At 43.2% G+C, this 26353-nt stretch overlaps 1 protein-coding gene across 2 annotated transcripts in view; it reads left to right on the top strand.

Annotated features, from left to right (window-relative positions):
- The window catches only part of PSMG1 (proteasome assembly chaperone 1), a 197110-nt gene that overhangs the window by 80435 nt on the left and 90322 nt on the right, over positions 1 to 26353 (top strand). The window contains exon 7 of one of the 2 annotated variants that reach the window (XM_049874853.1): positions 23351 to 25009. The exons of the other annotated variant lie outside the window; for it this stretch is intronic. Coding sequence (XP_049730810.1) covers positions 23351 to 23395 — 45 coding nt within the window. The 3' untranslated portion in view covers positions 23396 to 25009. Of the gene's footprint in view, positions 1 to 23350; positions 25010 to 26353 lie in introns of those variants that run through there. 2 annotated transcript variants of the gene reach the window in all.

Raw genomic sequence — 26353 nt, 5'->3', positions numbered from 1 at the left:
AGGGACTATGTCTTCTAGTTCTTTTGTACCTCCCCTGGCATTGGATAAATTCTAGGTACTATTAAGCAAATCCTTAATAGATCTAAATGTAGTTGCATAAACAATTTTCACAACCAGTGTTGATTATTATAGATCACCAGACAAGTTCTTTTGACTGTGTTAACCTATTTTTAAAAAGTAATTTTATTTATTTTGTTGTTGTTGAGAATATACACAGCAAAACATATACCAATTCAACAGTTTCTACATGTACCATTTATTTAATGACATCGATTATATTCTTCCAGTTGTATAACCATTCTCACCCTCCTTTTCTGAGTTGTTCCTCCCTCCCCCCTTAACATAAGCTCACTGCCCCTTAAGGTTCCTATCTAATCTTTTGAGTTGCTGTTATCAATTTGATCCCATACAGGTAATTCTTAAAAGAGCATAATGCTCAAGGAAGACATTTTTTACTAGTTAAGCTAAACTATTGTTTGGTTTTAAGAAGACTTCAGGGAATATTTTTGGTTTAAGTTTTAAAGATTATCTCAGGGCAATACTTTCAGGGGTTCATCTAGCCTTCTTGGCTTCAGAAAGTCTGGAGTCCATAAGAACTTGAAATTCTGTTTTCTATTTCCCCCTTTTGATCAGGATTCTTCTATAGAAACTTTGATCAAAATGTTCAGCAATGGTAGCTGGGCACCATCCAGATTTCCGGTCTTGTGGCAAAAGAGGCAGTTGTTCATGGAGGCAATTAGCCACACATTCCACATCCTCCTCCTTTTCCTGACTCCTCTTCTTCTATTGCTCCAGGTGAATGGAGACAAATTGTTGTGTCTTGGATGGCAGCTTGCAAGTTTTAAAACCCCAGCCACTTACGCATAGAACTACAAGGTAGAATAGAAGCACTAAACACATCATTAAGCCAATTAACTGGGATGTCCCATGAAACCATGTCCCTACACCTCTTAACCAAGAAACCAAATTCCATGAAGTGTTTGGTTATACATAAGCAGCCTCAGCAGCTACTGTTTTTACTTTTTGTCATTGTTGTAAATATCACACAACTTTTGCCAGTTTAAATTTTTACAGGCATACAACTTTTTGACAGCACTTAAAATAATTGGCTGTGCAACCCAACCCTTAATCAATGTGACATTTTCATGATCATTAAGCCCTCTTTCCCCCTTCCTCCCACCCCTGGTAACCACAAATAAACTTTGTTCTCTATACATTTGCCATTTCTTCTTTTTTATATTAGTGAGGTCATATAATATTGCCCTTTTGTGATGCCTTAGTTCATTCAGCATAATGCCTTCAAGCTCCATCCATACTGTAGCATGTTATCATGACTTCATTTCTCCTACCGGCTGAATAGTATTCCATTGTATGTATGTACCACATTTTGTTTATCCATTCGTCTGTTGCTGGGCATTTAGGCTGTTTCCACCTTTAGGCTATTGTAAATAGTGCTGCAGTGAACAATGCAATGAACAAGTCTTTTTTTTGAGTCTCCTTTCAAGTCTTTTGGGTATATACCTAGGAGTAGAATTGCTGTGTCATATGGTAGTTCTATTGTTAGTTTTCTGAGAAGCTGCCTCACCGTTTTCCACCATGGCTGTACCATTTTGCATCCTCACCAGCAATGGGTAAGGATTCCAGTTTCCCCACATCCTCACCAACGTTTGTTATTTTCTGTTTTCCATCTTAGCCATACTAGTGGGAGGACTATGTTGACCTTTCAATCATTGATTTTGTAGTTAAAAATAATTAAATTACTCAGTTAGGTGAAAGGAATGTTAAACAAGACCTTACCGTTAAGGGAGAAAAGAAGAAGCAGAAATATATTTTTATCTCCTTGAATGGTTCTTTGTAAAAGCATTTGGATTTGGAAGTGCTCAAAAGTCCAAACTAGTACTGGCCGTTAGATGAAGAGCAGAGGGTTGGCTGGAGAGCAGAGTGGTTCATACAGGCTGATAAAGGTAGTACCCAAAAATGCACATAAACTGAAAACCAAACCCATTGCCGTCAAGTCAATTCTGACTCATAGTGACCCCATGGGACAGGGTAGTAGTGACCCATAGGGTTTCTAAGGCTGTAATCTTTATGGAAGCAGACTGCCACATCTTCCTCCCACAGAGCAAATGGTGGGTTTAAGCTGCTGACCTTTCAGTTTGCAGCTGAGTGCTTAACCACCACGTTACCAGGGCTCCTTAAGATGCACATATTCCATAAAATATCAAAAAGCCCAAACTAAACCCATTGCCATTAAGTTGATTCCGACTCATAGTGATCCTATAGGACAGATAGAACTGCCCCACAGGGTTTCCAAGGAGCTGCTGGTAGATTTGAACTGCTGACCTTTTGGTTAGCAGCCGAACGCTTAACCACTGCGGCACCAGGGCTCCCCGTAAAGTTCATGACCCCATTTTTTGATATTTTGGTCATACATCTTTGTTCTTTTAAATACATATGTCATACATGGATGCATTTATATTATAACAGAATTCACCATTACTTAGAACTTTAAATTTTATTTTTTAAGCTAAAAAAGTTCACCTATTTAAAAGCAGTAACAATTTACCCAATTGTTCCACTATTGAGCAGGCTTTCTCAACCTCGGCACTATTGACATTTGGGGCAGGACAATGATTTTCTGGGGGGTTGTCCTGTGCATTGTATGAGATTTAGCAGCATCCCTGGCCTTCACCCACCAGATGCCAGTGGCACCCTCTTCCCCAGTTTTGACAACAAAAAATGACTATAGACATTGCCAGATGTTCCCAGGGGACAAAATCACCCTGGTTGAGAGCCACTGGTTTAGAAGGTGAGGTTGGAGAAAGGGCAGGGGTGGGTACCGTGCAAGACTGCACTGCCACTGCACCTGGGAGCAACCTGAGCTCTGAGACCTTTCTTCAATCCTTTCATGCCGCGAGCATTCCTTGTAAACATGGAGGGCTCAGTCATACATGGTGGGGCCCGAGGACTGGGCTGGAGTCCTTCGTGCTCTCATTTCAGCCACCTAGGGCCAGCCATGTTCCCTATGATGAATGTGAATCCGTGTGGCTTCCTGAGGGTCAGGAGCATGGGGTGGTGGTAAAAGCCATGTGCTTTCTTGGTGCCCCAGTGGGGCAGTGGGTGATAGGGGGCCTTTTTCTTGGGTATATACCAGGAGTGGAATTGCTAGGTCAAAGGGCTCCATATGCTCGGCTTTAATGCTGTTGTTGTAGCTGCCATTGAGTTGGTCCCCAACTCAGGGTGACTCCATGCACAACAGAACAAAATGCTGCCCAGTCTGGTGCCATCCCCATGATGGCTTGTGGAGTAGACCATTGTTATCCAAAGGGTTCTCAACAGCTGATTTTCCAAAGTAGATCACCAGGCTTTTCTTCCTAGTCTGTCTCGGTCTGGAAGCTCTATTGAAACCTGTTTAGCATCGTAACAACACTGAAGGATGGGTGGTGGCTGGGAGATGAACCCAGGTCTCTGGCACGGAATGTGAGAATTCTACCAGTGAGCCACCACTGTCTTCTCAGCTTTAATAGATAAGTGTCAAACAGTTTTCTGAAATGATAGACCCTTTGAGACTCCTAGCAGCAGGGCAGGGGAGTTCCGGTTGCTCCATATTCTCACCAGCATATGATGCAACTCACGTTAGCCTTTCTGGTGGGTGTGTACAATTTTAGATTGCATTTCTGATGACTTAGGAAGTTTAGCATCTTTTCAAATGCCTTTCTTTTATAACTGGAAAAAAAAGATGTATGTACACATAGGTATGAGTATGTGTGTTATATACATAAAAGGGGGAGTTATAACAACGTAAAATAGGTGGAGTAGCAAAATGACACGGGGATGTTGATCACTTCCAGCCGTTTTTGTGTCCTGACCATCATCTTGAATAGCAGCCCCAGTCCCCCAAGTCCTACTAAGAAATGAGACTGTGATACCTTCCTTGTACATCACAGTCCAGATTCTTATCCTCCCAGCCACACCCTCATGATGCCGACTGCTGGGATTTTCATTTTAGGACGGAGAAATAGTTCAATGGAGGTGCCTCTAGGTGGCACTGAATCCCAGAGGGCTGGAGGACACAGGCTATTCTTGTCTCAAAGCAGCCCGTTGGCTAACTCTGACCTGCGTTGCAAGCTAAGCCTACCCTACACCTGGGTTCAGAAAGGCTGTGGGAGGTGCTACAGGTGTCAGAGTATGTGAGTGTGTGTGCACGAACATGTGGTGTGCATGTGCATGAGTGTGTGTGGTGTGTGCATGAGAGTGTGGTGTGTATGTGAGAGTGTGTGTGGTGTGCATGTGTATTGTGTGAGTGTGTGTGAGTGTGTTTGGGGTGGACAGGGCAAGGGAGGGCACCCTGTGCTCCTGAAAGAGAGTCAGTCTCTGCTGCATATTAGGAAGTTGAGCCAAAATCTCTTAGAAGACAACGGGTTACTTGAGGGACCAAAAAAAAAAAAAAATTTTTTTTTTTTAAGTACAAGATTCAAAAGGGATGTGCAATGAAAAGCAAGCCTCCCTCCCACTGTGTGCCCAGACACGACTTGTCCCTTTCCTGTGGTGGAAATCACTGGAATACCGTGAGATAGATTCTGTGGGTGGTGATGGTGTCTTACTTGGAGACTCAGGAGCAGCTTTTTGCTGCCTGGGTCCTGTCGGCTCTGTGGGCCCCTGACACTACAGATGGTTTCTTGCTGCCACAAAAAGGATGGGGGCATTCTGGAAGGCCAAGGTCCTCCCCTCCTCTCCATAGGCACACACTCACATCCGTTTCCTTTGGCATTTATTCCCGGCTGGCATTTACCGAATTGGGCAGGGTCCCTCCAAAAGAAATTCCCTTCCCTTTCCCTTGAAAATGGCAGCGTTCTTAGCACTATTGTTTCCTTTTCCTTTGTTGATGCTTTTCTCAAATGGAAAAATATCATAAATCTACCCAGAAAGAGGATTAGTACACATTTTGGCCCCTAGATGATTTGAGGAACAAAAGGTCAGATTTCTTTAATTGGAATTTCCATTTTAGCACACATTTTGGTCCCTAGATGATTTGAGGAACAAAAGGTCAGATTTCTTTAATTGGGGTTTCCATTTTAGCGTTTTCCGGGCCTCATCGGTGTTACAAGCAGCAGTTTTCCTGCAGTGAGTGAGTGAATGCATGGCGCAGGCGCTGAGGCTGGACATGGTGTCTGCTCCGACTGGAGGCGGGGGCTCTGCCGAGGTGTACAGAGCTATTTGTGGTGTATGTGAATGTGTGTGAGTGTGAATAAGTGTGTGAGTGAGAATAAGTGTGTGAGTGAGTGTGTGTGGTGTGTGAGAGTGTGTGCGTGAGTGTGAATAAGTGTGTGAGAATAAGTGTGTGAGTGAGTGGTGTGTGAGTGTGTGTGTGTGGTGTGGAGTGTGTGTATGAGTGTGTGTGAGTGTGTGTATGAGTGTGTGTGAGTGTGAATAAGTGTGTGAGTGTGGGTTGTGTGAATGTGTGCAAGTGTGAATAAGTGTGTGAGTGTATGTGGCATGTGAGTGTGTGTGTGTGTGGTGTGTGTGGTGTGTGAATGTGTGGTGCATAAGAGTATGTGTGTGGGAGATGTGTGTGAGTATGGAGTGTGCGTGGGATATGTGTCTTTTAAAAGGCCTGACACTGTTTTGGAGAATGAGGCCAGGGAAGCAGTCATTGTTGGTAATGGTGGAAAACAAGGCTCCCCTCCCCCACTTTCTTGGTGACAACGACACTGAAGAGGTACTGGTTGGATCCTTCCTGCATTTCTTGGAAGTGTATCATGTCTTTTTGGCTCTAAGTTTGGGCTGCCTTCTGTTTCTCTGAGCCGTTCGATGTTGACAGATTGGCTGACTGGGGGTTACTAAGAATCAACCACGTGTGCTCTGTGTTCAGGGAACAAGTTGGTTCCATTTTCTTAAAATGAAGCACATATGAGTACTTGCAGATGGGTCCACCTTCACATCCACTGCTGAGAGGGCTGTCCCTTCTCCAGCTTCCTGTCATCATCTCCAGCAGGATGGGTGCCCTGGTGGCCTCACAGACATGTGATTCTTGGATTTGGGGTTGCTCAGAAAGGCATGGGGGGTTCACCAGCCCCTCAAATGCAGTGCTGGCATCAAAGCAGAGGAGAGACCTGCTTTTGGGGGACAGTGGCCAACCCAGAGAGGGTCTTGACTTGCAGCAATTCATCTCGAGAGCTTATAGCCCTGGGTAGCACCTGAACTACCTAGGCTCTGGTCCCTGGTCCTCTTCTTTAGGGAGGGGGTGATAGCTACATTGTTCCCATCACATGGCCTCCCTTTCTGACTGCGCATTCCAGCCTGCTCTGTTGGAGTGTAGAGGTGGGTGACAGGACCCAGGTTCAGCCCCTGTGCAAGGACCAGGCACCCTCAGTTCCTCTCTCCCAGGGATCCCAACATTGACATTCTGTGGAAACCTCACAGCCACCAGAGGACAAGCTTGGGAGAGCCGGGCGTGCCTGAGTCAGCAAGGCAGCTTCCCGGGGGCATAAGTCACCTGAGTCATTTTTAAAGGACCCAATGGCCTGGCACATGGCTGTCCTTACCCAGGGTCCTGTTATGGTTCACAGGTGATGGCTGGAGGGGAGGATGGCCCCATGAGAGAGCTCCCGAGTTAGAACTCTGACCTTGTGCCTGGTGGCCAGGCCACCAAGAATACGTGCGGCAGAGAGGTTGCTGTAATTCAGGGCATTTCAGTGTCAGGAAGGAGATTTTCCGGGACCCAGAGCTTGGAGTCTTTCAAATGAGATTGTTATAAACGTGGCTCCCAGTGACTTCAAGCTGTGAATCACCAGGCTGGACAGGGTGGGAGTGAGGTAGTGACTTTGGCTTTAGATAAGATGGCAATGAAGTCCTCTCTAATAAAGTGGCATTTGAGCAGGAACCTGGATGAAGCTAGGAGGAAGCCATTGGGATGTTTGGGGAGGGCATTCCAGGCAGAGGGAACAGCCTATGCAAAGCTCTGAGGAAGGCATGGGCTTGCAGGCTCTCCCTCTCTCCTGAGTGTTTGGCCCTTGCAACTACTGCTGATGCAGCCAATGGATTGCTTGGGGACCAGCCTGACAGACACACTCTGAGTGTTAGGAGCCCCCTCTCGCTCCTGTAGCTGGAACTGGAGGTGTCTCCTGGAACTTCTCCATTCACGTTGATGACTTTCTGCGTTCACGGTTGGGGCTGGTTGAGTTCAGGCTGGTGGTACTCTGTACTCTGGTCTTTCCCACCAGTCCCTCTGCTGCCACCTACTTTTCAGAGCCATACACTCCATGCAGGTTTTATATAGCTGCACTTAGTGGGAGAGGTAGGATGGGAACTGGAAGGTGTTATTTTTGTCTCCATTTTAAACCCATTGCTCTCAAGTTGATTCCCCACGTTGGGAGCCCATGTGTGCAGCGTGGAACTGCTCCTAGGGTTTTCAAGGCTGTGAGCGCTTTCAGAAGCAGATTGTCGTGCCTTTCTTTTGAGGAGACTTGGGTGGGTTCGAACCACCAACCTTTAGGTTAGTAGTCAAGTGCTTAACCGTTTGTGCCACCCAGGGACATTTCCGTTTTACAGGTGAGAAAACAAAACTGAACTTGTCTACCGGGGCTCCTGAATGGAGGCCCATTGAACACTGAGCCAGTGATGGATTCCACCACCTTCTGGGCCCCTCTGTGGGTTTCTGAGGGGGCTCTGTCACGTCCCAGAGGCTAGGCTGGCCCCTTCACACCCACTTGACTGCGCCCTCCCCGCATGATACTATAGTTTATTTCACTCTGAAGACATATTATCAAATAAAGCTCTGATGGAATTTCACACACATAAATCTTTGAGCACCTTTCTGATTATTTCTTTAGGAGAAGTTTCCGGAAGTGGAATTGCTGAGTGTAAGAGTGTGAATACATTTAAACCTGGATTAAAAACCAGCAGTCGTAGGAAGCATTCCACTGAATATCTTTACATGCCTATGGTGACTTTTGTTATAAAGGTTCTTTTGCCTGGCAAGGAGTCCCTGGGTGGTGCAAAAGATTAACATGCTCAGCTAACTGAAAGGTTAGTGGTTCAAGTACACTCAGAGGCGCCTTGGAAGAAAGCCCTGGTGATCTGTTTCCAAAAAATGTGCCATTGAAAACTCTATGGAGCACAATTCAAACTGACCCTGGTAGCGAAGCGGTTAAGAGCCTGGCTGCTAACTAAGAGGCTGGCAGTTTGAATCTACCCGTCATTTCTTGGAAACCCTATGAGTAGTTCTACTTCGCCCATATGAGTTGGAATGGACTTAATGGCAACGGGTTTGGGTTTTTTTGGTTTTAGGTGTACTTAGATCCTCAAATAAAGCCCGTATGAAGACTGAAAAGCATGGAGGAGTCTGTGCTTCTCCTTTGGACCTTGTTTATTTTGTGGGGGCTGGGAGGGGAGAGGACAGAGGAGGGGGACCATGTCTCTCACACACAGGATGAGTCAGTCCTGAGGCTGTTCATCGTACACGGTGGTGTAGGGACCAGGGGCTGAGAACATTCTGTTGTATTCGTTACTCCTGACTCTGCAGCTCCGTCCTTACGACTGTTGCTGTTGTGTGCTGTTGAGTCCATTTTGACTCATAGTGACCCTGTAGGACAGAGCAGAACTGCCCCATAGGGTTTCTTAGGCTGTAATCTTTACAAAAGCAGATTGCCAGGTCTTTTCTCCTCCAGGGCAGCTGGTGGGTTTGAACCATCAGCCTTGTGGTTAGCAGCCCAGCACTTAATCATTGTGCCAACAGGGCTCCTTCCGTCCTAACGGTAGCGAGTGAGAACTGCTGCAGAACCAAGAAGAACCAGCGCTCAAGGCAGCAGGAAGAAGCCGGAGCCCCTGTTTGGGGTTTCTACTCTGCAAAGACACGAGCCGCCAGGGAACAGGTTGTGTGTGGAGAGCCAGGGGGCCTGTCTGTGCAAGCTTTGTGTTGTGAGGCCACAAGGTACACTGGAATGTTATATTACCTCCCAAAGTGTCCACACATTTTAAGTTTTAATAACCCGGTAATCCAAGAAGTGCATTTCCTCTCATGCACAGTCTGTCCAGCTTAGTGGGGGACGAGTGAAGACCACCAGGATGGGGGAGCCATGGCAGGAGGAACGCCAGATCGCATGCCTCAAGGCGAAGCATCTATACTTGGAAAGTCCACGTTGTGGCCTGCTCTCCATGTGCTGGTCATCCGTCCTTGCTCAGACTGCCCTGGGCTGTTGGAGATGAACACCAGCCTTTCAGTATAACGGTGCGTCGCCTGGGTTCCAGAAGGTTCTGATTCTCTATGGGAGAGCATGGCCAGCTGAAATTTGCAGGTAGTCCTTGAACCTCTTTCACACCAAGTGAACAAACATCTTCTGATTTTGAATGGTGCCAACCAGGCGCTTGGTACCCCTGTGGGCCTTGGGTGCCTGAGGTGGTACAGAGTCACCGGTGTTTGTGTGTGCACACAGACCAAAGTCTTGCAAGACTGCAAGCCAGAGCAAGGCTGGTAAGGGGCCTCGAGGGTAGGATTCAGGCTCACGCTCAGGGCGGCATGGCCCTGCACACCCAGTTTCCTGTGCCTCGCCCTAACCCTGGCCAGGCTGTGGGCTCCCTCTAGTCAACATATGTGCATTCCTTTCCTGAGGTTTCTGTAGCAAAGTACCACAAGCTGAGTAGCTTATAACACTAGACATTTTCTCTCATGCTTGGAGCCTGGAAATCCAAAATCAAGGTGTCACCGTGTTCCCTCTGAAGGCTCCAGGGGCTGTCCTTCGTTGCCTCTTTTCACTTCTGTAGCCTTTGGCATTCCTTGGCTTGTAGCAGCATCACTTCAGTCTCTGCTTCTGTCGTCACATGGCTGTCTCTCTTCTGTGTGTCTCTTCTGTGCCTCTTTCCCTTTTCTTACAGGTATACCAGTCATATTGGATTAGGGCCCACATTACTCACCTTATCTGAACTTGGCTACATTTGCAAAGACCCTATTTCCAAATAATAATGAAGTTCTCTTCAGAATAATGTTACAAGACCTTTGAATGAATAAAGCTTTCATTTTTGGTGGACTGTGGCTCCGCGCAGGTCCCTGGGTGGCAGAAACAGTTTGTACTGGACTATTAACATAAAGGTTGGCAGTTTAAACCCACCCAGCGGCACTGCAGAAGAAAGGCCTGGTGGTCTCCTTCTGTAAACATTACAGCCAAGAAAACCCTATGGAGCAGTTCTACTCTGTAATACATGGGGTTGCCATGAGTTGGAATGGACTAGATAGATGGCAACAGGTTTGGTTTGGGTTTTGGTGGCTCAGTGCATAGATTATTTTCCACGATATATCCCTAGGAGTGGGATAAATAAGGTCACATGCACAGGTATAAGGAGTTAGGACTTCATTATTTGGGGGCACGCCTCAACCCATTCCATTGTGCTGTGTTCTGTGGCAGGCGATGGGCTAAGCACTGCTGGGGGCTACAGAGGTGAACAGAGCTCAGTTTCTGCCTCCATGTGGCTTCCAGTCCAGATAGCGTTCAGGGAGGTCCCTACAGATACCAAACCAAAAAACTCATTGCCACCAAGTTGGTTCTGACTCATAGCAACCCTATAAAACAGAGTAGAACTGCCCCATACGGATTCCAAGAAGCAGCTGGTAGATTTTCGCTCTTAACCACTATACCACCAAGGCTCCATATAGATACCAGTAACCACAAACTGGCAGTGGGGGCTCAGCGGTAGGATTCTTGCCTTCCATTCGGGAGACTGGGGTTTGATTCCCAGCCAAGGCACTACATGTGCAGCCAACACCCATCTGTCAGTGCAGGCTTGTGTGTTTCTATGATGCTGAACAGGTTTCAAGGGAGCCTCCAGACTAAGGCAGACTAGAAAGAAAGACCTGGCGATCTGCTTCTGCAAATCAGCCAATGAAAACCCCCCAGGTCACAATGGTCTGATCCCCAACTGATCATGGAGATGGTGTAGGGCCAGGCAGCATTTCATTCTGTCGTGCATGAGTTGGGGGCCAATTTGATGGCAGCTACAACAACAACGCCATAAATAAAACAGAATGCAATGAACGCCACGAATGGGCTGTGAGTACATGGGAATCTGTGAGTACAAGGACCAGCCTCTCCGAGATGACTAACGAAAGCCATTTGGAAGAGGGGCTGGAGTTTGGAGGATGAGGAAGAGCCTATTGGGCCTAGCACGTGGTAGGGTGGTGGGCAGGCCCTCCTGGCCTTGGTCCTTCACTCCCAACCCTGGCCTTTGGCCTGGGCTCCCAAAGAAGTTGCAGTGCGGGAAAGACCCTGGGGCTCACCACTGTGCTTGAAGCTGTGCGATGCACTGAAGCTCCCCAGCACTGGGCTCTGTGCCCTATGGAAGCATTGAGCTCATGGAGACATTCTCAGGGACACAGACTGTACACCTGAAGCTACAAAGTTAGGCCAAGGCTGCCCTGGCCTGGCAGCATTCTCAAAGCTCTCCACCTTCTAGTAGCTGAATGCATCACTCCTGGTGCAGATGGAGGGCTAGGAACGGAATTCGGTCTGATCAATAGTGTTATTTGCTGGAGCCGATGGCTGAGTCCTGCTCGGCCATCCCTCTGAACAAGTCCAGAGGGTTAAACCTCCAGATGTCCAAATCCAGTGATGGAAACAGCATGGGCCAATTGTTTCTCCCCAGGGGCAGGTGTGGGTCCACACAGTGTGTGCTTAGAAAACACTCTGGTTTTCTGGGTTGGTCCTGGCTGTGTGACTTGGAGGCTGTTCAATACCTTCACAGTAAGGTTTTGTTTTCCATTCACCCCCAGTAGCCTAAAAGAACCCAGTGCTCCCGCAGTTGCATGGGTAACATCCCCGCCATCTTTGAGAGAATAAGACCCTAACTGAACACATAACCTCTGAGTAGAGATGCTCTCTCATGTTGTGTGAGTCAGCAGGAGCAGGCTCAGCCAGGAGGCATTGGGTGTGACAGCTCCTTGGCTGGGTGATGCATTGTAGAAGGCAAGCTAATGGGCAGCACTCACTGGCCAGGAGTGTCCACCCCTAGACTGCAGCTGGGGATCTGAGGACAGGTTGGCTGCCAGAGGGAGCTCGCCTCCCAACACTCAGGAGGATACTGTGTGGGGAGGGAGGAGAGGCATGTGGAAATGATTGTGTGGCTAAGCTGGTCTGCCATGGCTCATGTTTAAGGTCAGTTCCAGTTCAAGGTCAATTCAGAGGAGCGTGAAATGTCTGGGTGATGATCTCAACTGCGGGTGCCTTTGGCAGCTCAAAAACACTACCTGAAAGAACTTCTCATTTCAGGTGAAATTATGAGGTCTACAGATCAATTTTATAGGTTGTGGTGCATTGCTACAAAGCTATATAGATACTAATGAGAGAGAGGATGGGTCCAAGCCAGGCAGCGGTGTTAGGTGAGAGACGTGAATGCAGGTGGTTGGGAGGGCTGTGGATGGACCAACGTAGATGGAACATGTCCACCTTGTTCTGGAACCCTCTTGAATCTTCCACAGCTGTTAACAAACCCCAGAGAAGAAATTATCATTTCCCTCAAAATAATGTTACATGATCTTTGAATGAATGAATGACGCTTTCATCTCAGGTGGATTGTGATGGAATATATAGAATCTTTATCATAACATTTCCCCAGGAGTAGAATAAATTTGTTTTGAGCCAACCTCAGTAGCCTCTGGTCCTCCTTGTGACTGCAGTAATATGTCCAAGGCAGTCTGTGGCACTCCATCACCTCTTTTATTACTGATTCTTAATTTCCTCCTCAGGTTGTGAATTATGACCATCTTTAGGAGCCCACTCTTTCATTCACATTGATGCAAGTATTATGAGTAAGAGGTTATTATTATTATTTTGGTCTCACCTTGTCTCATATTACAACTTATTTATTTATTTATTTTATTGTGGTGTAGGTGAAGGTTTACAGAGCAAATTAGTTCCCCATTCAATAATTTATACACAAATTGTTCCGTGACATTGGCTGTGATCCCCGCAATGAGTCAGTATTCCCCACCATTACCCTGAATTTCCCATTTCCATTCTTAATACCCCTCGGTGTCTTCCCTTGCCTTGGTCATGTTGTGCTGACTTCCCCCACGTTGTCATATCACAACTTATTGTTGTTAGCTGCCATTGAGTTGGCCTGTGACTCATGGTGACTCCATGCACAACGGAACTAAATGCTGCCTGGTCCTGTGCCATTCACGTGATTGGTTGTAGATTAGACCGTTGTGATCCTTAGGGTTTTCACGGGCTGATTTTCAGAAGTAGGTATCGCCAGGTCTTTCTCCCTTGTCTGTCTTAGCCTGGAAGCTTCGCTGAAACCTGTTCAACATCAGAGCAACACGCAAGCCTTCACTGACAGTCGGGCCGTGGCTGTGCATGAGGCACATTGGGTGGGAATCGAGCCAGGGCCTCCCACGTGGAAGGCAAGAATTCTACCACCGAACCACCCACCACTGCTCCTTCACAACTTACTGTGTCTAATAGTTTTTTAGAAAGCTTTTCCTTATGCTGATCAGAACTCTGCTTACTTATATCTTATACCCAGAAGACCTAGTTTTGATCTTTGGTACAAGAAAGAGTAACTCCTAAATCCTCTTAGAAATGACAACTCTCATGGACCTGTAAAGAGCTTTCCTGTCCCTCCACATCTCCTGTATTCTACACTAAACATCCTTGATTCTCCACCATCCCAATATCATATGGTTCCAATGCCTGATACCATCGTAGTGTGGACACTTTCATTTAGTGTGACTATCTTAAAAGGTTGTATCCAGGAGAGGAGAGAATACTCAGACTGATCTCTTTTAATCCACCACCTTTCTGTCAGTTTGTCTGTTGCTATGATGCTGGAAGCTATGTCACTCGTATTGGAAGTACCAGCAGGGTCACCCATGGTGGACAGGTTTCAGTGGAATTTCTAGACTAAGACAGACTAGGAAGAAAGGCCTGGTGATCTACTTTTGAAAAGTAGCCAATGAGAATCTTATGGATCACAACAGAATATTGTCCAATATGGTGCTGGAAGACCAGACCCGTAGTGGCCACAACAATGGACTTGAGCATATCAGTGACTGCGAAGATGGACCGGGCACCATTTTGCTCTGTTGTATTTGCAACTGCCATGAGTCAGAGCTGACTCAATGGCAACTAACAACAACAGCACATCTTTTCCATTGGATTTTTGTCAATGCCTGATAACGTTTTCATTCATATTGAATGAGTAAGACATGTTGTGGGTAATAATAATAATAGTGATTAATTGTTTTGGAGACAGTGGTGAGCCAAAGCTGATTGGAACCAGCTTTTAAAAGCCAATTGTTAAATATTCAGGAATTTTGCGACCCGGCTGTTAAACTGTGGATAGCTTGACACCAGACACTGCGGGAATATTTATACCGTGAAAACTGGCAATTGCTGCACATCAAGGATTCCGCCCCCACGCCCACCCCAGACAGCTGGTTTATCAGCTCCCCTCTGCTTTACGGTGAGAAAAACCTCGTCATTCATTCCAAGGGAAAAATGGGGAAGTCGTTTTTCTCCTTGTTTAGAGGAGAAAATTCAACTATGCACTTTGTTTCTTGGAATATTTTTTCTCAAGAAAAAAAATCAAAAGTAAACTCCAGGCTATAGACGGGCAACTGGAAATAATGATAATATTCCCAGGCACAAGTGCTGCAGAAATAAAGACGCCTCCTCTTTCTTCACCCTTTCTCATGAAAGCTTTGATTCAGCCAGGAAACCTTGCTGAGAAAATGCGAGACTTCACAGGCACTTCCCAGACTACTAAACTGTGGGTTTCAGGGTCATCATTTTTGGCACTTATTTATCTTAAAGAAACGGTGGATAGGAATGTGAAATTCAGTTAACGTTCAGGTCTGGTTTTCTGAAAATAACTTGCCATTTGGGAGGAAGATAAAGGGCGTTAATCTCAACAACTTGGCTGAATTCTCTAGAAACGTTTTCACTTTGCTAATCCCAAAATCAGGCCCAGTGTTTCTTAAGGAATAATTCATTTTTAGAGTGTTCCTTGGGCTATGAAATTTCAGCATGCCAATGCTAAACTATTCCTTTGGGGAGAGCAAGTCTCTCTTAAGACTCTCCAAGGCTCAGTGTTGCTGGGTTTGACTGATATGCAAAACATTGAAAGTCTTAATTTTTTTTCCTTTCAAAATATATTTCACTTCAGTAAACCTTAAGCCAAGTCTCTTGCAGATGGCAGACAGCTTAATTGCTGTGGTAAACTTGTCTGACGTTTTGGGGGAAAATTTGGGCACTGAAATAATCCACCAAGCCCAGAGAAAACAGAGTTCAACCCACACAAAGACATGCATATGGTCTCAAATCGAAACTTGGCAGCTGAAGTTTTGTCCAAGGGTGTTCCTTTTCTCCGTTCCCTTTTCAGGGTTCCTTAAACAGTATTGCAAGTCCAATGTGTATTAATTGGACAGTAAATCAAGAGAGGCCCAAGATGAAATAAATCAGCATTACTGCTTCTTCTGCCACCCCAACTGTCTTCCTGGAAAGCCTGAGCTGGTGGATGGCAAGAAAGCTTGACTATGTTCGTGCATTATTTTTATTAATTTACTGATTTTTAAATTTTGCAGGTGCTCTACGCTTCTACGTAGTTAGGCCTTGGAGTGGCAAGAGTTGGGTATTTCAGTGGGTGTCACATCCTTCTTGAGGGCCACCCATGTACCAGACACGGTCCAGACTTTGCTTTCTTTGGATTTTTTTTTTCTTTCTTTTTGATTGTTTCATTGTGATAACAATATATATAACCAAATAAAAAAATTCAATATTTTTTTTACAAGTACAATTCTGTGACATGGGTTACATTCACCATGTTGGGCAGCCATTAACTATCCACTTCCAGATTATTCCACCACCATTAACAAAAACTTACTGTTCCTTAATGAATGACTCCTCCTTCCCCCCCGCCTGCCCCTGCTAACCACTAATGAATTTTAATCTCTATGCATTTGCCTATTCAAGGTATTTCATATAATGCGATCATGCACCATTTGTCCTTTTGTGACTGACTTATTTCACTCAGCATGATGTTTTTAAGGTTCATCCATGTCATAGCATATATTAGGACTTCATACCTCTTTATGGCTGCGTCATATTCTGTTTTGTTTATACATTCATCTGTTGATGGACATTTTGGTTGTTTCCACCTCTTGGCTGTTGTGAAAACTGCAATGGTGAAGATTGGTGTACAGGTTTCTGTTTGTGTTCCCACTTTTACTTCTTCTGGGCATACACCTAGGATTGGAGCCCTGGTGGCACAACGGCTAAGCACTTGGCTGCTAACTGAAAGGTCGGCTGCTTGAACCAATCAGCTACTCTACAGCAGGAAAGACGTGGCATCTATTCCCATAAAGATTACAGTTTAGGAAACTCTATGGCTTAGTATGAGCCGGAATTGACTGATGGCACACAACAACGACTGCCCGGGATTGGGATTGCTAGTCATATGGTAATTTTATGTTTAATTTTTTTTTTTATTGTGCTTTTCGTGGAAGTTTACAGAACAAATTAATTTCTCACTCAACAATTTATACGCGAGTTGTTTTGTGACATTGGTTGCAATCCCTGTGATGTCAACACTCTCCCCTTCTCCACACTGAGTTCCCTGTTTCCATTCGTCCTGTTTTCCTATCACCTTCGTCTTCTCATCTTTGCTTTTGGGCAGGTGTTGCTCACTTGGTTTCATTTACATGACTGAGCTAAGAGGCACGTTCTTCACCTGTGTTGTAGTTTGTTTTATAGACCTGTGTCACCTTTGGCTGAAGGGTGAATTTCGGGAGTGACTTCAGTTCTGAGTTAAAAGGGTGTCTGGGGGCCATAGTCTCAGGGGTCCTCCAGTCTCTGTCAGACCAGTAAGTCTGGTCTTTTTTGTGAATTTGAATTTTGTATTACGTTTTTCTCCTGCTCTGTCCAGGACCCTCTGTAGTGATCCCTGTCAGAGCAGTAGGTGGTTGGAGCCCAGCACCATCTAGTTCTTCTGGGCTCAGGCCGGTGGAGGCATTGGTACTTGTGGTCCATTAGTCCTATGGACTAATATTTCCCTTGTGTCTTTCGTTTTCTTCATTCTCCTTTGCCCCAGACTAGATGGGTCCAGTAGATGTATCTTAGATGGCTGCTCGCAGGTTTTAAAACCCCAGAAACTACTCAACAATGTCGGATGTAAGACATTTTTTTATGACCTGTGGTATGCCAATTGACCTAGATGTCCTCAGAGACCATGGTCCTTAGCTCTCAGCCCAGTAACTCAGTGCCTCAGGGTGTTTGGATGTGTCTATGAAGTTTCTATGACTTTGCCTTGGTTATTTTGTGTTGACTGTCCCTATAGTGCGTACTGTCTTTCCTTTCACCAAAGTTACCACTTGTATCTACTATCTAGTTAGTGATTTCCCTTCCCACCCCTCCCTTTCCTCCTAACCATCAAAGATTGTTTCTTTCTGTGTGTAAACCTATTCTTGACTTTTTATAATAGTGGTCTTACGCAATATTTGACCTATTGTGATTGACTTACTTCACTCAGCATAACGCTATCCAGATTCATCCATGTTGTGAGATGTTTCACAGATTCATCATTGTTCTTCATCGTTGCATGGTATTGCAGTATGTGCATGTACTATAATTTTTTTACCCATTCATCTATTGATGGGCACTTAGGTTGTTTCCATTTTTTTTTTTTTTTTTTTTGCTATTGTGAATAATGCTGCAATGAAAATGGGTGTGCATGTCTATTCGTGTCATGGCTCTTACTTCTCTAGGACATATTCCTAGGAGTGGAACTGGAGGATCATATGGTATTTCTATTTCTAGCTTTTCAAGGAGGTGCCATATCATTTTCCATAGTGGTTGTACCATTTTGCATTCCCACCAGCAGTGCATAAGAGTTCCAATCTCTCAAGCATCTCCAACATTTGTTATTTTCTGAATTTTTAATTAGTGCCACTATTGTCAGGGTGAGATGGTATCTCACTGCAGTTTTGATTTTTTTTTTTTTTAATGGCTAGTGATCTTGAGCATTTCCTCAAATATCTGTTAGCCACCTGAATGTCTTCTTTGATGAAATGTCTGTTCATATCTTTTGCCCATTTTTAAATTTGGTCGTCTTTTTTTTGTTGAGGTGTTGCAGCACCTTATAGATGTTAGAGATTAGACCCTTGTTGGATATGTCGTAACCAAAAATTTTTCCCAGTCGGTAGGTTCTCTTTTTACTTTTTCGGTGAAGCCTTTTGATGAACATAATTGTTCAGTTTTTAGGAGATTCCAATTATCTAGTTTATCTTCTGGTGTTTGTGCATTGTTGGTTATGGTTTGTATCCTATTTATGCCATATATTAGGGCTTCTAGTGTTGTCCCTATTTTTTCTTCCATGATTTTTATAGTTCTTTTTTTGAATTAGTTTTTGCATATGGTGTGAGGAATAAGTCCAGTTTCTTTCTTTTTTTTTTTAAACAGATGAACATCCAGTTTGGCAAACACCATTTATTAAAGAGACTGTCCTTTCCCCATTTAATGGGCTTTGGGCCTTTGTCAAAGATCAGCTGACTGTAAGTGGAAGGATTTATGTCTGGGTTCTCAGTTCTATTCCATTGGCTTATGTGCCTGTCGTTGTACCAGTACCAGGCTGTTCTGACTACTGTGGCTGAATAGTAGGGTCAAAGATCAGGTAGTGTGAGGCCTCCTACTTTCTTCTTCTTCTTCAATAATGCTTTACTTCCCAGGGCCTCTTTCCTTTCCATATAAAGTTAATGATTAGTTCTTCCATCTTGTTAATAAGACTGCTGTTGGTATTTGGATCGGGATTGATCACTTTGGGTAGGATTGACATTTTTACAAATTTGAATCTTCCTGTCATAAGCATGGTACGTTTTTCCATCTAAGTAGGTCTCTTTTGGTTTCTTGCAGTAGTGTTTTGTAGTTTTCTTTGTATAGGTATTTTATGTCCCCATTTAGATTTATTCCTAAGTGTTTTATTTTATTAGGTGCGGTTTATAAATGGCATTGTTTTTCTGATTTCCTTTTCTTAGTTCTTTGTTGGTGTATAGAAATCCAACTGATTTTTATATGTTGATCTTGTATCCTGCTACTCTGCTGAATCTTTCTATTAGTTCCGGTAGTTTTCTCTTGGAATCTTTAGGGTTCTCTATGTACAGTATCATATCATCTGCAAATATAGATAGTTTTACTTCTTTCTTACCAGTTTGGGCACCCTTTATTTCTTTTTCTTGTCTTATTGCTCTAGCTAGGACTTCCAGCACAAAGTTAAATAGGAGTGGTGATAAAGTGCATCCTTGTCTTGTTCTCATTCTCAGGGGGAATGCTTCTAGCCTGTCTCCATTGAGAATGATGTTGGTCGTTGGTTTTGTATAGATGTCTTTAATTATGTCAAGGAATTTTCCTTCTATTCCTATTTTATTGAAAGTTTTTATCAGGACAGAGTGTTGACTTTACAGAAAGCCTTTTCTACTTTGATTGAGATCATCATGTGGTTCTTTTGTTCTATTTATGTGGTGGATTACGTTGATTGATTTTCTAGTGTCGAGCCATCCTTGCACCTGGTATGAATCACACTTGGTCGTGGTGTGTTATGTTTTTGATATGCTGATGAATTCTATTGGCTAGAATTTTGTTCAGAATTTTTGCATCTATATTCATGAGCGATATTTGTCTGTAATTTTGTTTTGTTGTGGTGTCTTTGCCTGGCTTTGGTATCAGGGCTATGTCGGCTTCATAGAATGAATTTGGGAGTACTCCTTCCTTTTCTGAAATAGTTTGAGCAGTACTGGTGTGAGCTCTTCTCTGAGTGTTTGGTAGAATTCTCCAGTGAAGCCACTGGGGCCAAGGCTTTTTTGTGTTGTTGGGAATTTTTAACTTACCTTTTCAATCTTTTCTCTTGTTCTGGGTCTGTTCAGATTTTCAACATCATTTTGTGTTAGGTTAGGTGAGTAATGTATTTCTAGAAATCTGTCCATTTCCTCTAGGTTTTCAAATTTTTTGGAGTATAGTTTTTCATAATACTCTGCTGTGATTCTTTTTATTTCAGTTGGGTCTGTTATAATGTCCCCCATTTCATTTCTTATTTGGGTTATTTGTGTCCTGTTTTCTTTTTCTCAGTTTGGCCAGTTGCTTGTCAATTTTGTTGATCCTTTCAAAGAACCAACTTTTTGTTTTGTTGATTCTTTCTACTGTTTTTCTTTTCTCTGTTTCATTTATTTCTGCTCTGATCTTTTATTATTTCCTTTCTTCTAGTGGCTGTGGGCTTCTTTTTTTTTTTTTTTTTGCTGTTCTCATTCTATTTGTTCTTGTTGTATGGCTAATGCTTTGATTTTGTTCCCCCCCCCTTTCTTTTTTGGATGTGTGCACCTATTGCTATAAATTGACCTCTGAGGACTGCCTTTGCTGTGTCCCAAAGGTTTTGGTATGATGTATTTTCATTCTCATTTGATTCTAGGAATTTTTTGATTCCATCTCTGATTTCTCCTGTTGCTCAGTGGTTTTTAAGCAGGGTGTTATTCAGTTTCCATGTAATTGATTTTTTTCCTTGCTCTTCCTGTTGTTAATTTCTACTTTGATGGCATTGTGGTCAGAGAAGATACTTTGTATTATCTCAGTATTTTTTATTTTATTGAGGATGCTCTGTGGCCTAAGATGTGGTCTATTCTGGAGAACATTCCATGTGCATTGGAAAAGAATGCGTTCTTTGTAGCTGTTGGGTGTAGTGTTCTACATATGTCTAAGAGGTCAAGTTGGCTGATTGTGCCCTTTAGCTCTTCTGTATCTTTGTTGAGTTTCTTTCTAGATGTTCTGTCCTTTACCAAGAGTGGTGTGTTGAAGCCTCCTAGTATTATTGTGGAACTGTTGGCTTCTCTTTTCAGTGCTGTTAGAGTTTATGTATTTTGGAGCCCTGCCATTAGGTGCATAGATGCTTGTTATGGTTATGTCTTCATGATGGATTGTTCCTTTAATCACTGTATAGTGCCCCTCTTTGTCTTTTATGGTGCATTTTGTTTTAAAGTTTATTTTATCTGAGGTTAGTATTGCCACTCCTGTTCTTTTTTGATAGCTGTTTGCTTGATATATTTTTTCCATCCTTTGATTTTTAATAAATTTACATATTTGTTTCTAAGGTGTGCCTTTTGTAGACAGCATGTTGATGGATCCTGTTTTTTAATCCATTCAGTCACTCCCCGTCTCTTTATGGGTGCATTTAGGCCATTTACATTTAGTGTAATTATTGATAGGTGTGGGTTTATTGCTGTCATTTTGTAGTGCTTTTTTTGTGGTGCTGATGTTTTCTTTATTCTTTTTAGTATCCTGTGCTGAGTTCCTTTTGTTTGTGAATTTTTTTTCCTTTATTTTGTTTTTGTAGGTTTTGATTTTACTGAAATTTTATGTTTTTCTTGTTTATTTTGATGAATAGGCTTGCTAACTTTCTTTTGGTTATTTTGAAATTTACCCTTATCTTCCTAGGTTTGAACCACTCTGTTATTACTTGGTATCGTCTTGCCTTCCTGTCCATTAGAAAGTTCTATACCTATACCGTTTATTCCGTCTTTTATTATTCTGAAGTTGTTGTCATTTACAGATTAACCTCTCTGGCTCCCTGTTGTAATTCTTTTGGCTTTGGATAGTCCTTGAGAGTTCATTTCCTAAGTTGGTATCTGGCTGGTACAATCTTGCATCCTAGATTCAAGAAATGTCCTAATTCCACCATTGTATTTGATCTCTCTTCACTCTCTGTTCTCTGTCAGTTTTTATTCCGTCTGGTGCTTGGTTGAGTTCTCTATCTCTTCATTTGATGCTTAGGGTTCCAGGATTGACATTTGTCTCTGTTTTACTTAGTTTTTCAGGTCTTTGCTGTGGAGGAACGGTGTGATGCTTCTGTCTATAGTGCCATATTGGTTCCCTATCCCCTGTTTAACTTTTTGAGTAACCACCAAACTGTTTTCCACAGTGGCGGTACCATTTTGGTTCCCACCAGCAATGGGTAAGAGTTCCAATTTCTCCACATTCTCACCAACATCTGTTGTTTGCCGTTTTTTTGATCAGAGTAATTCTAGTAGGGGTGAAGTGATGTCTGATTGTGATTTTGTTTGCATCTCCCCAGGCTCTGTTTTCTTGGGCAATAAAATCTATTTCTCTGTCTTAATAAAAAAAATATTTTCTTAGTGGATGACTTCTGACTCAACACACAATTTATAATTCAGGGATATAAGAAAATGTTTATCATGTAAATGGCAGTTAATCACTGCAACTAAGATTGCTGTTGTCTTAATGGCAAAGTTAAAAAAAAAAGCTCAGTAGAGAGTATCCTTGTTTACTTCAACTACCAAGGGTTATAAAGTTTGATTACTTTTTTTCTAACTGTGTTTATCAACACTTGCAAACACTGTGTTTCATGGAGAATAGCCAACTGACCCATGTTTGTACTTTAGATGAATTTATTTTAAATGATTTCCTTTGTATGGGTCACTGTGCATATTGATGAGAATTCTTAGTTTAGACCACTGCTTCTCAAACTCAAATGTAAACACTCACTGGGGAGCTTGTTCAAACACACATTTCTGGGCCCTTCTCTAGACGTAGACTGATCAGTATTTGTGGGACCAGGTAATCTGCATTTTTAATGTGTGTCCCATGTGACTGTGATGCTGTGATGGAGGTAGTCTGTGCACAACATACTGGCATTATAGCTCATAGCACTGGAAGCTCAGTTTTGTCACATATTGGCCATGTGACTTTGAGCAAGTAATTATACCTCACTTAGCCTTAGTTTTCTAAGTTTTTAAAAATGGAGAAAATAGTGGATTAGGTGGGGTTGCTTTCAGCTGCAAGTAAAACCTAGCTTAACCTTAACCTTTAGTGGCCTTGGCAACTTAAAAGTTTAGGGATGAGTGAGTGCATTAATCAGCGTTGTGAGCACCAAAAGTGGGAGGCATAAAATGACAAAGTGTATTTCTTGCTCACTGACAATCTAGGGCAAGTCGGTGGGGCTCCGCTCCATCCCCAGTCCAGAGATCCTGCCCTCTTGTGATGCTGCCATTTCAAAGCATAGCTACTAAGTGCATCCCAGGATGGGGAGAGTGATGGAGGTGGCTCACTGGCTCTTAACTACTTTAGCCAAGAGGTGACATGTGCCATTTCCATTTATAGTCCACTGGCCAGAATGAGTCCCACAGCTCCAACCTAACAGCAAGGGAGACTGGGAGATATAGGTAAGCACATGGAATATTTGATGACCATGAACTGCTTCTGCTACATTGGGTTTGAGGTATGATTTAGTGAGGTATAATTGGGTCTGTTTCTCTGTGATTCCCTTGACTGCCCTGCCCTACTTCATGAGTTGTCTTTGTCCTCAGGTTGACTACCTTCCTGGTTACAAGATGGTGGCTGTTATGGATTGAATTGTGTCCTCCAAAAATATGTGTTGAAATCCCACCCCCCGTACATGTGGATGCAATGTGGTATAATGCAATGTAGTGTAATATAATGTGATCACCCCCCATTATGTAATCTAATGTGATCAATCAATCAGTCGAGGTCATACCAATGTAGGGTGGGTCCTAACAAATTCCAAGTTATATAAAGAACAGAACACACAGAGACACACACATGGGGGAAGATGGACATCATGTGAGGATCATCTACAAGCTAAGGAACCAAGAAATGCCTGGGGCTACTGACAAGGAAGGAATTGACACAGCTGAGATTCTGATTTGGACCTTTAGCCTCCAAAACTGTAAGACAATAAATTTCTCTTCTTTAAAGCCACCCGCTTGTGGTATTTCTGTTATGGCAGCATGAAGTAACTAAGACGGCCTCTATTTTTATTCTTGCCCTGGACCTCACAACAGTTAGGATGGTGTTCCTAAGTTACCATTATAGTGTTTTAAGCATTTACAAGAGATTTTAAATTTGTGTTGTCGCTTTCAACTGCTCTCACTTAACTTTCAAAACAACCTCAAACTGGGGTAGTACTATTATCTCCAGTTCACAGCGAAGGTGTTCAGTGCTTTGAAACTGATATATCGTATAAGCCAATCATGTAATTTAAATTTCTTTCTTAGAAGAAAAATGACCAAGAATCTGTACACCTAGAGGCCAAGGTACTCTCAATGCTGGGATGTTTCCACACAGCACAGCATGGAAGCCACACTGGCTGGCTTCATTTCCCCGACAGATGTATTCTCATAGCGACCACTGTCCATGTGCTTCCTAGTGGCCTTCTTTGAAAAATGCTTCTACCTAGCAAATATCAGGAAGTCCCTGGGTGGTACAAATGGTTAAGATGCTTGGCTGCTAATCAAAAGGTTGAAGGTTTGAGTCCGTCCAAAGGTGCCTAGGATGAAAAGCCTGCTTCTAAAAAATCAGCCTTTGAAAACACTGTGGAGTACAGTTCTACTCTGAAACACACGTGGTCATCATGATTTGGAGTTGACTCGATGGCAACTGTTAACAAATATCAGAGACTTGGCAAGAAAACCACTACAGAGATACTTGAGCACCATCTTTGTGCTCAGAACTGTGTGAGGTTGTAACAGAGAGAAAATTACAGGACGGGGATGGACTACCCAATAAGGAAGTTATGACAGGCTTACTTGTGCTTAATTACTAATCTGTAGTGCAAAATTTCACCTGTTTTTTCACCACATCAAGGATATGGTGAAACCCATGTGAAATTGTGCGCTGCAGGTAAGTAACTAAACACAGTTAAGCCCGTTTGTACCTTGTTCACTGTAAGCCCATGTGTACCGTGCTTACTGGTTAATCTGCCCAGGCAGGGCACAGTTCCTCTTTATAGAGTTGTGAATAGAAGCAAAGAAATACGAGTAACAGTGAAGAAATAAGGAATGACAAAGCACATATTTTAATGCTATATTTTGCGGAATATCTAGAGCAGGGGTTGGCAAACTTCTTCTGTAAAGAGCCAGCCTATAAATATTTTTGGCTTTGTGGGCCATATGGCCTCTGTCACAGCTACTCAACTCTGCTTGACAGCAGTCATAGATTACACATAAACGAATGAGTATGGAAGTGTTCCAATAAAACTTTATTTATAAACCTTGAAATTTGAATTTCATGTAACTTTCAAGTGTCATGAAATCTTCTTTTATTCTTTTCAATTATTAAAAAATGTAAAAAAAAAAAAAAGATTCTTAGCTTGCTGAGCATACAAAACAGACTGGGGGGCTGGATTTGGCCCATGAGCTGTTGTTTGTTGACTGTTGTTCCGGAGCAGTGTTTCCTGAATTACTTAGAGGAAAAAAATTACTTGGCATTCAGAAAAGAGAAGTTTGGTAAGTGATACATATCTTGTACCCAGCAGTACAGCGTCACTGTGCACATTAGCACATTAAAGCCTCAGAGAAGTCCTGCAGTAAAGGAACATGCTCAACTTTGTTTAATGTAGCATTCCTCAAACTTACTCAAGAAAGAAAAAACAAAACAAAAACAAACAAACAAAAAAACCAAACCAGTTGCTGTCAATAGACTCCGACTCATGGTAGCTCCATATATTCCCGAGTAGAACTGTGCTCCGTAGGGTTTTCAATGACTGTAATCTTTCAGAAATCAATTGCCAGGCCTTTCTTTTGAGGCACCTCTTGATAGAGTCAAGCCACCAACCTTAAGTAGCCAAGCACTTAGCTATTTGTGCCACCTAGGGACTCCTTTAACCATGACAGCACTCTTTATTTAAAAATTAAAAACAAAATTTTTGCCATATAATAAATATTTATCAGTCATGGAACTTGTATTCCGAAGAACCAAGATTGGGAAATATTGGCCCAAAGTCCTTAAGTTGTTACGAAGGCAGTTTGGAAGTGGTGGGAGGATTTCAAGGGAGGTTTTTGGAAGAGCTGGGATTTAAGTTTACACAACTTTCTGATGCATTCAACTTCAGTTAGAAGAAGATGCCCTGGCTTTTTTTTTTTCCCTTGGGAAATAGTCCTGCCCTTTTGAGGGACACATGTCCTGCTGCGTCACTGGGGGATGCCAATTCTGAAACATGAAGGGAGTTTTTGGGGAGAAACTGCTGCCAACCTAGATTTCAGAATCTATAAGATGTTGCAGACAATGGGCTCTTATTCCCCATCCCAACCTGGCCTCAATCTTCACTCAGCTGCTCAGAGCAAAATCATAGGCTTTGTCCTTATATTTGTGAGTCTTTCATGTATGTCAAGGGGATCCATGCCACTAGACATAAGAGCTCTGTACAGATCCTTCCTGGATAATCCCATCTCTGTTCCTGGCTTCTTCTGAGATGACTGAGTCTGAGTCAGTCACAAGCTTAATCTCTGTAGCCGAACGTTGTCCAACCACACTCTTGGTTTCCCTCTAGAGCGTGCTTTAGCATTTTTTTA

Source organism: Elephas maximus, chromosome 2 (genome assembly GCF_024166365.1).
Source record: "Elephas maximus indicus isolate mEleMax1 chromosome 2, mEleMax1 primary haplotype, whole genome shotgun sequence".
Classification (NCBI taxonomy): Eukaryota; Metazoa; Chordata; class Mammalia; order Proboscidea; family Elephantidae; genus Elephas; species Elephas maximus.
This window is presented reverse-complemented; position numbering and strand designations above follow the sequence as displayed.